Source organism: Drosophila pseudoobscura, chromosome X (genome assembly GCF_009870125.1).
Source record: "Drosophila pseudoobscura strain MV-25-SWS-2005 chromosome X, UCI_Dpse_MV25, whole genome shotgun sequence".
Taxonomy (NCBI): Eukaryota; Metazoa; Arthropoda; class Insecta; order Diptera; family Drosophilidae; genus Drosophila; species Drosophila pseudoobscura.
Genome location: NC_046683.1, coordinates 50711206 through 50727265, shown reverse-complemented (window position 1 = coordinate 50727265; position 16060 = coordinate 50711206). Strand labels below are relative to the sequence as shown.

The following is a 16060-nucleotide window of genomic DNA, read 5'->3' as shown; positions in this document are numbered from 1 at the left end:
GCGTTTTGTTAACCCATTAGCAGGCAGGCTGGAAGGCAGGCAGCAACGGCATCCGCAGCCGCCGCGGCATATGGCTGGCATAGCCATGGTCATAGCCGTTTTACAGTTGTTTGGCCTAAAGCAAAGACAGAGATAGACAGAGATCAAGTGAAAGAGAGAGGGAGAGGGAGGAGGAGGGAGAGCTGTATGTCTGTGGCGCTGCCATGTTTAGTGGCAATTAAAATGTTTTTATCTTATTAGTGCGTCTTATCTGCTGCTGCCATTTAAGATATATATGCGAGGGACGTGCGCGAAACGCCGTCCGAAAACAGTTATCGATTGTGCGGCATGCAGCATCTAGTATGTTACAGCCACAGCAGCAGAAAGAAAGAAACAAAGAAAGAGCGAATGAAAAGAGAGTGATGGAAGGCGAGGGGAGCAGTCTGTGCATTAGAGATCATCCTGGAGATCGAAGCTTCCCACACTTGGAGCTATTTTCAGGTTAACTTTTCACTTAATCGCAGAATTATCGCGGAATTTATCGATAGACATAGACATAGATAGGAAAAAACTGTTGTACGTCAGAACAGAGAGTGCGGAAACACAGAGAGCGTATAATATAAGAGTGTGACCCAAATACTCGTGTGTGACGTCAACCAAGAAACTCTTCAAAATTGGAAAGGCTTGCCACGCTGGGAAGAAACATTCTCTACCCCGAACAGTATATATATGGGTACTTACGGGATTTGGTACGCAAATCCCAACCAAATGATGAGCAGATCCCTAGACACAATCCCCAAAGAAACGACGAGCAACGAAGGGAAAGTGAGTGTGTTCACAACGCATTTATTCACTTTATTCATTTACTGAACACTATTAAAACTAAAACTATTAAACCTTAAATAAATAGAGCCTTAAGAGCCGCCCATATATTCTGGATCAGCACTCAATTACGTCTCAATTACGTTTCTTCTCATTCAGTTATGTGGATGCCTTCTTTGCATGCCGCTCTGCGGCGAGATGAGTGTTCCTGTGGCATCTCTTGACGCTCGTCATGTGGCACTTAATCACATGCAGCTCCAATCAATTCCGAGCGCCTTTTAAGCCAGCGGGGCACACACAAATCAAACAAAGTGATTTGCACGCCTCGACATTTCTCGATTGAATTATTATCACCAAAGTCGCATTGGGGACCCAGGCCTGAACTGGTGTCCAGGGGCCAGAAACAAGCGTCCAGTCAGCGAGTGACAGCTGTCGCTTCGACTGGTCCCCGGTCCCCATCCCGAGTCTCTAGTCTCTGGTCTCGACTTGGCCCGGCCACAATGCCCCAGTGGCCATGTTCATGTTGCAGCCAGCGACCAAACGACAGACCGGCCATATTTGCAACGGGCGGACCAACAAGTTGCAAAACAAATTTGTCAGAGTTTTATCCATTTTTGGGCAGGCGTTGCAACTTTGGATTTGTGATTTGTGATTTGTGCAATGGGTTGTCGTTGTTGCAGTTGCCAGTGCAGTTGTTATTGCTATTCCGATTGCTATTGCTGTTGCTGTTGCTGTTGCAGTTGTTGGAGTCGCTGGTTCCGGCGCAATGTTGTCATTAGCTAATTTGGCAGCCGTCTGCGTTTAATTAGAGGGCAGCCACAGAGCAGCACAGATGGAGCGCTGTAACTAAAACACTTTCGTTTTCTTTGCCTGCCACCCGGCCCCACCACTGTGCCATGCCCTCGCTGCAGCCACAGGTCCCCGCATGCCCATCCCGCTGCCTGCCAGAGATCACGTCTCACGTAGAGGCCATTAAAGGCCACAGCATCACGATCGAGTCGAAGCTGGAGCTGTGGCTGTGGCTGGAGTCGGAGTAGGAGTAGGAGTCGACGGACTGAATGACTTTGAGCCGGCCTGTCGTCACACCCCCATGTAATCCTCGCACGATCTCTGCGCTTGAACCTTTTTGATTAGGCTCGTGGTGGCGGTAGGCGAGTGGAACCAAGAACTGGCCAACTGACTGACAAACCCCTCAGCCCCTTAACTCCACCACTCTGCCACTCGTTCCACTGTTCCGTTGTGGAGGTCGTTAAAGTCGCTGCATCGCTGCTGCTGCTGTTGCTGCTGGGCCCGCAGATTTTGCCTGGTTTTCAGGGCTCAGGGCCTTGTCCTTTCTGCGCTTCATCAGGCCTTAGTTATGGATATGGGAGTCTACTCTATCCTTTCGAAGCGTGTTCACTACTTTGTAGGAGTTTCTCTAGACTTCAGAGGGGTTTTCGGATGAATTTCTGATCCCAGAATGGACCAGCATTACCTAAGAACAGTATTACCTAGATGTAATTCCCACCAGTGACTCCATGATCAGCACCTTGAAGTAATGCCGGAAGTCAGAATGGACGTAATAGTAGGGCCACATTGTCTGAATTCCAGCCACCTTTTGTTATCGTTGCCATTAGTTTTGGGTGTGAAAATGGGACCCATGAAGGCGTCACATACGGCGTCCAGTTCGCCACTTGAATAAATCCGATTTGAAAATGTGTTTGTAGCATTCCTTTAATATTTATTACATTCCCCGCAAATCATAATTATTTATTGGACTTCCACTTTGTCCATGTTTTAATTTGTGACAATTTGTTGGACTTTGAATTCCATTTGCAATTTCTCTGGCCATATTGGTGTATGATTGGTGTGTGATATAAATTTAACAGAACTCTATATATGGATAGGGTGTACGCTAGTGTCTTATGCGACGAGTATCCTGGCCTAAAAGTCGAGGTTTTCTCTTTCCATTGAACGTTGTGCGAATGGGCCGAAACAGAGCCAGGCAGAGAGCGAGAGAAGGGAAAGGGGTAGACTGGATGCTGCTCCAATCCAATATTTGGTATTTTTGAAATACCGTCACGTTTCCACATTTTACTACTCACTTGTGGCACGTTGTTGCCATTGAGCATATCAGTTTGGAATTTTATTGGCCACGCTTCTTCCTGCACCTTCCTTTCGGCCTTCTCCTTCTCCTCCTCCTCCTCCTCTCTCCTTCGTCTTGGCCATTTGGAGAGCCTCTCGCTGATCTTGGCCTTGATAGCCAGGCGGCCACAAACTATTGGCGTAGTCAGAAAGCGGCTTCCATTCCACTCTCCCGCCGGCTCCTGACATTTATATTGGCAAATATTTTAAATATTCCCCTCCCCCATATTCCGCTGTTCTCCCCTTTGCCCTTCACTGCTCTGCTGTGCTCTGCTCCCACGTGTGGGTGTTGTCCTCCCATGCCGCCGCTTCAGGCGTCGTCGTTATCGCCTCACAATGGTCTTTATGACTGGAATGAGATGTGGGAATAGTCGGACGGACAGGGCACATCATTGTTTTTTTGAATCGAAAGAATCTTTAATATAATTGGAATTTTTATTGTCATGTGAAGTATTGAAAGAAGGAGGATGGACGGGGAGGAGGATGATGAGGAGAGACAACACCAAGTGGCTGCTGCTTGTGGGCCCCGGATCACTCTCCATCTGTAGCGCGTGTCCAATCAACCCTTTTGCGGATATAACTATGGAAAACAGGTCTTAAACTAGGTACAACGAGGGGGAGCGTTGCGAGGCGCGGCAAAGCCCGCTGCTCCACTTGTTTACCCAGTACTCTGTCTATAAACAGTGCCGTACTCAAGTTTTGGCACAGCAATAGGCTTTCAGCTTTCTGCTTTTTAAGAGCTTTCGGCTCTTTCTAATAGGCACAATTTTATTGTAATGTTTTGTACAACATCTTAAACGAAAGAGGCTTGAAAGAAGTCGAACAAACGTTTAGCATTTAGCACTTGTTAATGAGCTATGTTCTTATAATTTAACCATATGGTAATTTATTTGGCTAAGGCCAAAGAGAGATGAGAAGGCCCAACCAGGGCCAATCGCAGACTGAAAGTATGGAAATTACAAATAGAGCTACCGACTTTCATAAGGTGTGTAGTTAAACAATTCAAAAGCGACAGACGGACGGACAGACAGCCATGTCAATATCGACTCTGTTATCGATGCTGATCAAGAATATATGTACTTTAAGGGGTCGGAAACGCCTCTTTCTGGGTGTTACACACATCACCTTCCATCACAAATCCAATATACCCCTATTTTCTGTGCATTCCCGGTAGACAGACAAAGGTATATTCCAACTTTCTGGGACTGAAAATGACACTGAGTATTCTCCATTTAACTTTCGCCCCACAGTTGCCACACCACCGCCGACCTACCGCCCGAATGGCGGTGATCCAATCGCCACGGATGCCCCGTCTGGGGATGGACATGGACACCCACTGGGCTATGAGGATGCCGTTACTATAGAGCTGCAGACGCAGGAGAACGACTACGTTTTGGAAGAGTCCAGCCGTCGAGTGCATTCCACGCCGCCGCCATTCTACTGCCCCCTGCCGCTGACACCGCCGCCCAGCTACACAGAGTGGCAGGGAACGGGACCGGGAACAGGAGCAAGGCCAGGTCCGCCGCAGCTGGCGGAGAATGCAGCGTCGCCCACGCGAGCAACAGCCAACGAAGCAGCAGCGCGACAGCAGCAGGCAAGACGTCGCCGACGACTGCGGGAATTGCAGCAGCAGGAATTGCGATTCGCCTCTAGTACCGACAGCTCCAGCAGCAGCGGATCCAGCAGCGACTGCGCGTTGGGCAGCGGCGGCAGCGCAGTTAGACGCCTGCGCCGACGCAGACGCAGCCGCGGGCTGAGGGGTAAGCACAGAAGAAAAGAGCCGCGGAGCTCCATCTAATACAAAATTTAATCCTTCAAACCCTGCAGATGCCTATTGTCCGGACCTTTTGCACGCCTGCGCCCTGATTCTCCAGCAGCCCGGAAGCAGCGACAGTTCTGTGGGCAACTTTACGGCCACGCCTCCACCGCCACCGCCAGCACCAGTGCCCGGGCAGGCAGAGGGTGAGGAGGACGAGGAGGGACTCGAGTACAGCTCAGACTATGTGGAGATCGACGAGCTGCTGCCACTAGTCGCTGCTGCCGTAGTGCCGAGAGCCAAAAGCACACCCCAACTGCAGCATGCTGTAGGACTAGGTCTCGACGACGACGCTATGGGTCAGAATCTGAGCCTGCGACGGCCTCGAATCTCACTCACCTGGGTCCTCCGGGAGCAGCAGCAGCCGCAGCCGGCGGCGCCAGATCAGACCCCGAACCAGGACTCCAACGAGGTCAAGTCCTCGGATCTGGGTGGCGACCAGAAAGAGAACGAACCGCTGCAGACATCCATCAGCAATGGAAATGGTTGTCAGACGAGAACGGAGCCAGTGCCCACGCAGCTGGATGTCACCAAGAAGCGGTACAGGGTCAAGCAGCTGCCGGGCGGAGCGGAGCCGCTCAATGGGTACGCCACCACGCCTACGGGGCACCAGGCACCGGGCAACGGTCATCTGGGCCAGCAAAAGTTCTTCAGCAACCAGAATCTGCTGGACTACAAGGAAAGGGCGGTTCCGCGTAGCCAGAGCCATGCGCAGGCCGGCGCTCCGGTGGCCGGCGCCTCCACCAAAGAGTTGCTCTTCGTGTGCACGCCCCAACGGGCGCCCAAGAGCGATGCGCACAGCGAGGCCCTGCTGCTGGCCCGGAAGCGGAACGAGATCCGCAAGAAGCTGGCCAGCCGGCTGCAGCAGGCGCGTTCCATGGGCGCTGGCGCCGCCTCCACCAACGCGGGAGAATCGTCCAACGGCCAGGCGAGAGCTTCGACAGTCACGACAGCGGACTCGCTGAAGTGCACCTACTCGGAGCCCAGCCTTGTGGCAGCCTCGGAAGGGGGCTGCGGAGTGGCAGGAGGAGCGATCCCTCCACAGCAGCGACGTCATCGTCACCGCAAGCGAAGGGACCGGAATAGGGTCCAGCGCTTCGGCTATGAGATTCACAACGTGGACGAGTTCCTGTCGCGCTGTTCGCTAGCCACACCGGGAAACATACCCGTGGTCCTGGCCACGGCCAGCACCCTGTACCAGACGCGGCCGGGTGGGTATCAGCTGGAGATTCCCCTGCCTTTGGGCATGGTCGTGAATGCTGTCTTCAAGAACCAGAACTGGCTGTACGTGCAGACACCGCATGCGGAGGAGGGCTACGTGGGCTATGCCTGCTGCCTGCCGCTGGGAATCCTCCCGCAGGCGGCTCGAAGCGGCTCCCGGCACACTCCATGCTGGGAATCCAACGCCGACGTCTTTCCCCGTCCCTGCGGTAATATGACCGACTCGGAGAAGGAGATTCGGATGCGCGGCGGCACCCGCTCCGATGGCGCTCGCACTCCACGCAGTTCAAAGCCCGTCGAGGAGCTGCTGCCCCTGAGCATCAACAACAACAACAACAGCATTAGCCAACATCAGGTGACCAAAGGTGGCAGCACGACCAGCTCCCTGTACGGGGAGCAGCACGTGGACAAGCTATATTTGCGAGCCGCCTCGCAGCCAAAGCTCGTGGAGAAGGCATACGCTCAGCTGCGCTCCACCAAGCAGGTGGGCTTGGCCTCCGGCTCAGCCTCGGTGCGGAGCGGAGCCTCTAACGACGAGTACGTCACGCTGCAGCAGCAGCAGAAGAACATCAAAAAGCAGCCGCATCTGCATGTGTCCCAGGCTCAGTCGCAGGCAGCGCGACGCGTCTCGAACGTCTCGTACATCACCAATGGCCACAATGGTCAGCATCTGCATCCAAAGACCCTTCCCCAGCAGCCGCCTCAGCAGCCGCAGCAGCAGCCAGCGGTGGCAACAGCACTGAGCGTGCTACGAAAGCAGCAGCACAACGGGCTACGTCAAACTCTAGTCGCCATCAACTCGGACTACGTCACGGAGAGCATCGCGGTGCACAAGGGGGAGATTGTGACGCTGTGCGAGTGCCGCGAATCTAAGGATCAGCGCCAGTGGTTCTATGTGAAGACGCGCGACGGTCGCGAGGGCTTCATACCGGCTGAGGTGGCCGGCCATGGCTACCTGTAGACCTCCCCAGCCCTTAGTTCACACCCAACCCACCTGTCAGCTCCCCCCAAAACAAGTCAAGCTCTACGTGTAACTCAATTAGCATTATATCCATCTTAAGAACATTAATCCACTACATTCGCGCTCCTTAGTACGCTTCTAGTTTGTACGAGTATCTTGTATGTGAATCGGCATTTGTATATGGTATTGTATATGTATGTTCGTGTGTATCCAGTGGGTTTCGTGTCCACGAGTATCTCTAGCCCTAGCCTAACGAGTAGACTATGTAATAGAAAACTTGCTAAACGAAAATCAAAGACGAGAGCGCAGAAGGAAACTATTTATATGATTATTGTACTTGATGCTTCTACTAAATAACATTAACACTGATATTTAAATATATTAATTCCAAAATCGTATGTGTTTCTGTCCCTGATTCTTGGTCTGTATTCTCTGCAAAGTACTGTTTGCATTGTTATACCCGATACTCAAAATGAGTATAGGTAGGTAGGTATATTAGATTTGTGGTGAAAGTGAATGTGTGTAACGTCCAGAAGGAAGCGTTTCCGACCCTATAAAGTATAAATATTCTTGATCAGCATCAGTAGCCGAGTCGATAGAGCCATGTTTGTTTGTCCGTCTGTCCGCCCCCATTCGACTGGCAGGACTCGCCCCATCACGAAAAGACATGCCGCACCCCGATCTGCCGTGTTGCAGAGCTATAGCGTACAGATGCATGGTGTGCAAATCCAAATCTTCGGAAGACTATATCTCAGCTAAATAGAGCCTGATCGGCGAAGGACCTAGTCTCCCAGGATCGTGGGGATCCAGCCTGTCGATTGGCACCAAAATCTCGACCACGAAAATGAGGCCGATTTTTGGCAAATTGGATGATGTAACCATCATGATTTTTGGCGAAAATCGTGAAGGAATGGATGTCCTTTTTTCTGGTGCCAATCGGTTGGCAGGACTCTCGCGGTCACGAAATGACATGCCACGCCTCGATCTGCTGCCGTTTAACAGAGATATAGCCTGCAGAAGAAACCAGTATTTGCATGGTGTGGAAATCCAAATCTTCGGAAGGCTATATCTCAGCTAAATAGGGCCAGATCGGCGAAGGACCTAGTCTCCCAGGATCGTGGGGATCCAGCCTGTCGATTGGCACCAAAATCTCGACCACGAAAATGAGGCCGATTTTTGGCAAATTGGATGATGTAACCATCATGATTTTTGGCGAAAATCGTGAAGGAATGGATGTCCTTTTTTCTGGTGCCAATCGGTTGGCATGACTCTCGCGGTCACGAAATGACATGCCGCGCCCCGATCGGCTGCCGTTTAACAGAGATATAGCCTGCAGAAGAAACCAGTATTTGAATGATGTGCAGATACAAATCTTCGGAAGGCTATATCTCAGCTAAATAGGGCCAGATCGGCGAAGGACCTAGTCTCCCAGGATCGTGGGGATCCAGCCTGTCGATTGGCACCAAAATCTCGACCACGAAAATGAGGCCGATTTTTGGCAAATTGGATGATGTAACCATCATGATTTTTGGCGAAAATCGTGATGGAATGGATGTCCTTTTTTCTGATGCCAATCGGTTGGCAGGACTCTCGGGCTCACGAAATGGCATGCCACGCCCCGATCGGCTGCCGCATTGCAGAGATATAGCGTGCCGAAGAAACCAGTATTTGAATAATGTGCAGATACAAATCTTCGGACGGCTATATCTCAGGCAAATAGGGCCAGATCGGGGAAGGACCTACTTTGCCAGGACCGCGGGGATCCAGCCTGTCGATTGGCACCAAAATCTCGACCACGAAAATGAGGCCGATTTTTGGCAAATTGGATGATGTAACCATCATGATTTTTGGCGAAAATCGTGAAGGAATGGATGTCCTTTTTTCTGGTGCCAATCGGTTGGCAGGACTCTCCCCATCACGAAATGACATGCCACGCCTCGATCTGCTGCCGTTTAACAGAGATATAGCCTGCAGAAAAAACTAGTATTTGCATGGTGTGCAGATACAAATCTTCGGAAGGCTATATCTCAGCTAAATAGGGCCAGATCGGCGAAGGACCTAGTCTCCCAGGATCGTGGGGATCCAGCCTGTCGATTGGCACCAAAATCTCGACCACGAAAATGAGGCCGATTTTTGGCAAATTGGATGATGTAACCATCATGATTTTTGGCGAAAATCGTGAAGGAATGGATGTCCTTTTTTCTGATGCCAATCGGTTGGCAGGACTCTCCCCATCACGAAATGACATGCCACGCCTCGATCTGCTGCCGTTTAACAGAGATATAGCCTGCAGAAAAAACTAGTATTTGCATGGTGTGCAGATACAAATCTTCGGAAGGCTATATCTCAGCTAAATAGGGCCAGATCGGCGAAGGACCTAGTCTCCCAGGATCGTGGGGATCCAGCCTGTCGATTGGCACCAAAATCTCGACCACGAAAATGAGGCCGATTTTTGGCGAAAATCGTGATGGAATGGATGTCGTTTTTTCTGGTGCCAATCGGTAGGCAGGACTCTCGGGCTCACGAAATGGCATGCCACGCCCCGATCGGCTGCCGCATTGCAGAGATATAGCGTGCCGAAGAAACCAGTATTTGAATAATGTGCAGATACAAATCTTCGGACGGCTATATCTCAGGCAAATAGGGCCAGATCGGGGAAGGACCTACTTTGCCAGGACCGCGGGGATCCAGCCTGTCGATTGGCACCAAAATCTCGACCACGAAAATGAGGCCGATTTTTGGCAAATTGGATGATGTAACCATCATGATTTTTGGCGAAAATCGTGAAGGAATGGATGTCCTTTTTTCTGGTGCCAATCGGTTGGCAGGACTCTCGCGGTCACGAAATGACATGCCACGCCTCGATCTGCTGCCGTTTAACAGAGATATAGCCTGCAGAAGAAACCAGTATTTGCATGGTGTGGAAATCCAAATCTTCGGAAGGCTATATCTCAGCTAAATAGGGCCAGATCGGCGAAGGACCTAGTCTCCCAGGATCGTGGGGATCCAGCCTGTCGATTGGCACCAAAATCTTGACCACGAAAATGAGGCCGATTTTTGGCAAATTGGATGATGTAACCATCATGATTTTTGGCGAAAATCGTGAAGGAATGGATGTCCTTTTTTCTGGTGCCAATCGGTTGGCAGGACTCTCGCGGTCACGAAATGACAGGCCACGCCTCGATCGGCTGCCGTATAGCTGAGATATAGCGTACAGAAGAAACCAGTATTTGCATGGTGTGCAGATACAAATCTTCGGAAGGCTATATCTCAGCTAAATAGGGCCAGATCGGCGAAGGACCTAGTCTCCCAGGATCGTGGGGATCCAGCCTGTCGATTGGCACCAAAATCTCGACCACGAAAATGAGGCCGATTTTTGGCAAATTGGATGATGTAACCATCATGATTTTTGGCGAAAATCGTGAAGGAATGGATGTCCTTTTTTCTGATGCCAATCGGTTGGCAGGACTCTCCCCATCACGAAATGACATGCCACGCCTCGATCTGCTGCCGTTTAACAGAGATATAGCCTGCAGAAGAAACCAGTATTTGCATGGTGTGGAAATCCAAATCTTCGGAAGGCTATATCTCAGCTAAATAGGGCCAGATCGGCGAAGGACCTAGTCTCCCAGGATCGTGGGGATCCAGCCTGTCGATTGGCACCAAAATCTCGACCACGAAAATGAGGCCGATTTTTGGCAAATTGGATGATGTAACCATCATGATTTTTGGCGAAAATCGTGAAGGAATGGATGTCCTTTTTTCTGGTGCCAATCGGTTGGCAGGACTCTCCCCATCACGAAATGACATGCCACGCCTCGATCTGCTGCCGTTTAACAGAGATATAGCCTGCAGAAGAAACCAGTATTTGCATGGTGTGGAAATCCAAATCTTCGGAAGGCTATATCTCAGCTAAATAGGGCCAGATCGGCGAAGGACCTAGTCTCCCAGGATCGTGGGGATCCAGCCTGTCGATTGGCACCAAAATCTTGACCACGAAAATGAGGCCGATTTTTGGCAAATTGGATGATGTAACCATCATGATTTTTGGCGAAAATCGTGAAGGAATGGATGTCCTTTTTTCTGGTGCCAATCGGTTGGCAGGACTCTCGCGGTCACGAAATGACATGCCACGCCTCGATCGGCTGCCGTATAGCTGAGATATAGCGTACAGAAGAAACCAGTATTTGCATGGTGTGCAGATACAAATCTTCGGAAGGCTATATCTCAGCTAAATAGGGCCAGATCGGCGAAGGACCTAGTCTCCCAGGATCGTGGGGATCCAGCCTGTCGATTGGCACCAAAATCTCGACCACGAAAATGAGGCCGATTTTTGGCAAATTGGATGATGTAACCATCATGATTTTTGGCGAAAATCGTGATGGAATGGATGTCGTTTTTTCTGGTGCCAATCGGTAGGCAGGACTCTCGGGCTCACGAAATGGCATGCCACGCCCCGATCGGCTGCCGCATTGCAGAGATATAGCGTGCCGAAGAAACCAGTATTTGAATAATGTGCAGATACAAATCTTCGGACGGCTATATCTCAGGCAAATAGGGCCAGATCGGGGAAGGACCTACTTTGCCAGGACCGCGGGGATCCAGCCTGTCGATTGGCACCAAAATCTCGACCACGAAAATGAGGCCGATTTTTGGCAAATTGGATGATGTAACCATCATGATTTTTGGCGAAAATCGTGAAGGAATGGATGTCCTTTTTTCTGGTGCCAATCGGTTGGCAGGACTCTCCCCATCACGAAATGACATGCCACGCCTCGATCTGCTGCCGTTTAACAGAGATATAGCCTGCAGAAAAAACTAGTATTTGCATGGTGTGCAGATACAAATCTTCGGAAGGCTATATCTCAGCTAAATAGGGCCAGATCGGCGAAGGACCTAGTCTCCCAGGATCGTGGGGATCCAGCCTGTCGATTGGCACCAAAATCTCGACCACGAAAATGAGGCCGATTTTTGGCAAATTGGATGATGTAACCATCATGATTTTTGGCGAAAATCGTGAAGGAATGGATGTCCTTTTTTCTGATGCCAATCGGTTGGCAGGACTCTCCCCATCACGAAATGACATGCCACGCCTCGATCTGCTGCCGTTTAACAGAGATATAGCCTGCAGAAAAAACTAGTATTTGCATGGTGTGCAGATACAAATCTTCGGAAGGCTATATCTCAGCTAAATAGGGCCAGATCGGCGAAGGACCTAGTCTCCCAGGATCGTGGGGATCCAGCCTGTCGATTGGCACCAAAATCTCGACCACGAAAATGAGGCCGATTTTTGGCAAATTGGATGATGTAACCATCATGATTTTTGGCGAAAATCGTGAAGGAATGGATGTCCTTTTTTCTGGTGCCAATCGGTTGGCAGGACTCTCGCGGTCACGAAATGACATGCCACGCCTCGATCTGCTGCCGTTTAACAGAGATATAGCCTGCAGAAGAAACCAGTATTTGCATGGTGTGGAAATCCAAATCTTCGGAAGGCTATATCTCAGCTAAATAGGGCCAGATCGGCGAAGGACCTAGTCTCCCAGGATCGTGGGGATCCAGCCTGTCGATTGGCACCAAAATCTCGAAGAGGCCAACAGATGGTCTTATTATTGCCATAGTTGGTCCGTTGGAGCTCAACCACAAAGGGTGCATGGGTCCTTAGGCTCCTTGCAGGCGGTCTCAAGGCAATCCTACTAAGCAAGTAAGGGCAATCTATGTTACCCACTACGAGGTTATAGAAATGGTCCTTCGATGCTCGAGGGAGGAGAGATGCACGAGGCGAAATCTGTGCACTTTCTGGATTAGATCCCAGGCTTTTCGGCTCTGGCGTTCGGCTACCGCCGCATCATCATGAACCAGCCATGACACCCGTTCATACGCCGCCAAATCAAACGATGGGCTACAGCTTCAAAACGCGTAAGTGAATCAGTATATAATTGTGGACATATTTTAAAATGTATCTTCCTTCACAGAGGACTTACATATTTACCCTTCGCTTTGCCATTAACCGAGTCGTTTCCGACTTCCCACCTCCAAAAGTCGTCCTATCCAAGCATTACCGAGGCGTATTCGAGACAGACCGAGTCCAATCCCAGCCAGACAGAATCGTATTCCAGCAGGGCATTCCTTGCAAGATCCGAACCCAACAAGCCATCGTCATCCTTCGACTTGGCCATCGACAACAAGGACTTTCCCTATGGCAACCAAGGGAGGGGCTACGCGGGCTAGTAGACTCTAGAAAGATCTCGTTTTTCTTAAGTTTAAGGATATACGCGTACATATACTTAGATAGTAGATACAAATCTTTTCCACTTGTTTTTTTATTTATACCAAGCTAAGTTTTTATCAATAAAACTATTAACAAATACTGCTTGCTGTGTCCTTTATCCTGGAAACTATCCCGATTATTCCGATCGGTTCACAAATAGCGGAGAAAACCAAATAGTTTTTATTGCGGAAAATGTCCTTGATCCTTGATAAGGACTCCATCAAATCAGGGACATCTTTTCGATCACAGAAAACAGGATATATATTTCTGGAGAAAATATCCTTGATCCTTGGTCCTTGAAAAGGACTCCATTCAATCAAGGACATTTTTTCGACCACAGAAAGCCGTCGCACTTCCCGATCGGGCCACAAATAACCGAGAAAACTAAATATGTATGATTGGAGCTGGTGGAGTCCTTACCGAAGGATCAAGGACATTTTTCTGGTCACGGCGGTGCATGGCACGCCCCGATCGGGCCAGAAATAAAAGAAAAAACAAGATATTATGTGTCTGGAGAAAATATCCTTGATCTTTGGTCCTTGATAAGGACTTCAATAGATCAAGGATGTAATTCCGAACGCAGTAAGCCATCGCACGTCCCGATCGGGCCACAAATAAGGAAGAAACCAAGATATATATGTTTGGAGAAAATATCCTTGATCCTTGGACCTTGACAAGGACTCCATCAGATCAGGAAAATCTTTCCAAGCACAGGAAGCTATCGCACGCCCAGATCGGGGCATAAATAACGGAGAAAATGAGTATTTTTGATCCTTGATATCCTTGGTCCTTGAAAAGGATTTCATAACATTAGGGACATTTTTCTGAGCACAGGAAGCCGTCCCTACGAGCCGACGCACTCCCAGATCGGGCCATAAATAGCGAAGAAAATTAATATTTTTGATCTTAATATCCTTGGTCCTTGAAAAGGACCTAATTAAATCAGGGATATTTTTCCGAGTACAGGAAGCCGTCGCACGCCCAGATCGGCCCACAAATAAGGAGAAAACGAAACTGGTCTGTAATTTATTTTTGAAAATGTAGTTCAAGAAATCGCCGAGAGGGGCGGCACCGTACAAAAAAGAAAAACTCGCGTCAAATGGCCAAAATCTGGATGGGATACCAGGCGAACAGAATCAGCAGCAAGCAACTTTAGAAAATGCAAAAAAGTGGTGCATACTTATGGGGGCTACAAAATTTTTTAAAAATTCAGCGACCTTCTGCTGATTTCTGTTCGCCTGGTATCCCATCCAGATTTTGGCCATTTGACGCGAGTTTTTCTTTTTTGTACGGTGGCGCCCCTCTCGGCGATTTCTTGAACTACATTTTCAAAAATAAATAACAGGCCAGTTTCGTTTTCTCCGTTATTTGTGGGCCGATCTGGGCGTGCGACGGCTTCCTGTACTCGGAAAAATATCCCTGATTTAATTAAGTCCTTTTTAAGGACCAAGGATATCAAGGATCAAAAATACTCATTTTGTCCGCTATTTATGGCCCGATCTAGGCGTGCGACGGCTGCCTGTGCTTGGAAAGATTTTCCTGATCTGATGGAGTCCATATCAAGGACCAAGGATCAAGGATATTTTTTCTAGACATATATATCTTGTTTTCTCCCTTACTTGTACCCCGATCGGGACGCACGATGGCTCCCTGTATTCCAAATAGCATCCTTGATCTAATGCAGTCCTTTTCAAGGACCAAGGATCAAGGATATTTTTTCCAGACATATATATCTTGTTTTCTAAGATTGAAAAAATGTCCCCGATTTGATGAAGTCCTTATAAAGGATCAAGGACATTTTACCCAATCAGAAATATTTAGTTTTCTCCACTATTTGTTAACCGATCTGGACGTGCCACGCCTTTTTGTGATCGGGATAATTTCCCGGATACAGGATAAAACAAGGATGATTTGTAAATGGTTTTATTCATCGAAACTTAACTTAGTATATATAAATAAACCAGTGGGAAACATTTGCATATATCTTAGGCCTAACAACAACGATATCTATCTTGGTTGCCATAGGGAACGTCCTTGTTGTCGATGACCAGGTCTAAGGTTGACGATGGCTTTTTAGGCTTCTATCCTGCTGGGATGCGATTCAGTTTGGCTGGGAGAGAACTCGGTCTGTCTCGAATACACCTCGGTCATGCTTGGATAGGACTCCGGTCTGGCGGGGGAAATAGGATACTACTCGGCTTGTTTCAAAGCGTTGCGTACATAAATTCTCTGTGAAGGAAGATATATTTTAAAATGTATTCACAATTATATACTGATTTACTTACGCGTCTCGAAGCTGAAGCCCACTGTTTGATTCGGCGACGAGTGAGTGGGTGGGTTGCTGAAATTTTTCCAGTGGTCATGAACAAACTATTACTCCGTCGACCACTGGTCCATGCTGCAGCCGACGGAACAGCACATTGCCGACTCAGCAACACAGCAGTGGCATCAGCCAGTGGCTGCCACAGTCCCACCAAGAGCACATCCCTTGAACCCCAGAGAGGACGAGGAACTACGGCGGAATCACCCAGCCCAAAGACCACAGCCTCGCGCGACAGGAAACATGTCCCGAGGGGCACATGGCATCGTAGCGCCGTGCGATGTCAGCCGGTCAGGCGTCTAGAATGGACAGTCGTCATCGAGACCACACTGGCTTATATGAACTGGAAGACCAAAAAGGCTACGTCGCTGGTAAACGATGTTGGCAATATCGGTGTCCGCGGGCACGCAAAAGGTATTCCATGCCACCGGACGGTGCGACCTGATAAAATGAAAGGAAGAGCTTAATAAAGTAGATGGATAAATAATACCTTATTAACTTTACCTGGCGGTTGTAAGAGGAGGCTATCGCGGCATAGCAGTTGGC

General features: G+C 49.3%; 1 protein-coding gene across 2 annotated transcripts in view; it reads left to right on the top strand.

The window, feature by feature from the left end:
• The window catches only part of LOC4813165 (uncharacterized), a 47613-nt gene extending 40292 nt beyond the window's left edge, over positions 1-7321 (top strand). Inside the window, exons 3-4 of one of the 2 annotated variants that reach the window (XM_001353698.4) lie at positions 4176-4685; positions 4753-7321. In XM_001353698.4, coding sequence (XP_001353734.4) covers positions 4176-4685; positions 4753-6923 — 2681 coding nt within the window. In that variant the 3' untranslated portion in view covers positions 6924-7321. Of the gene's footprint in view, positions 1-4175; positions 4686-4752 lie in introns of those variants that run through there. The other variant, XR_001453181.2, reaches the window with a different exon arrangement.
• The last annotated feature ends 8739 nt before the right edge of the window (positions 7322-16060 follow it).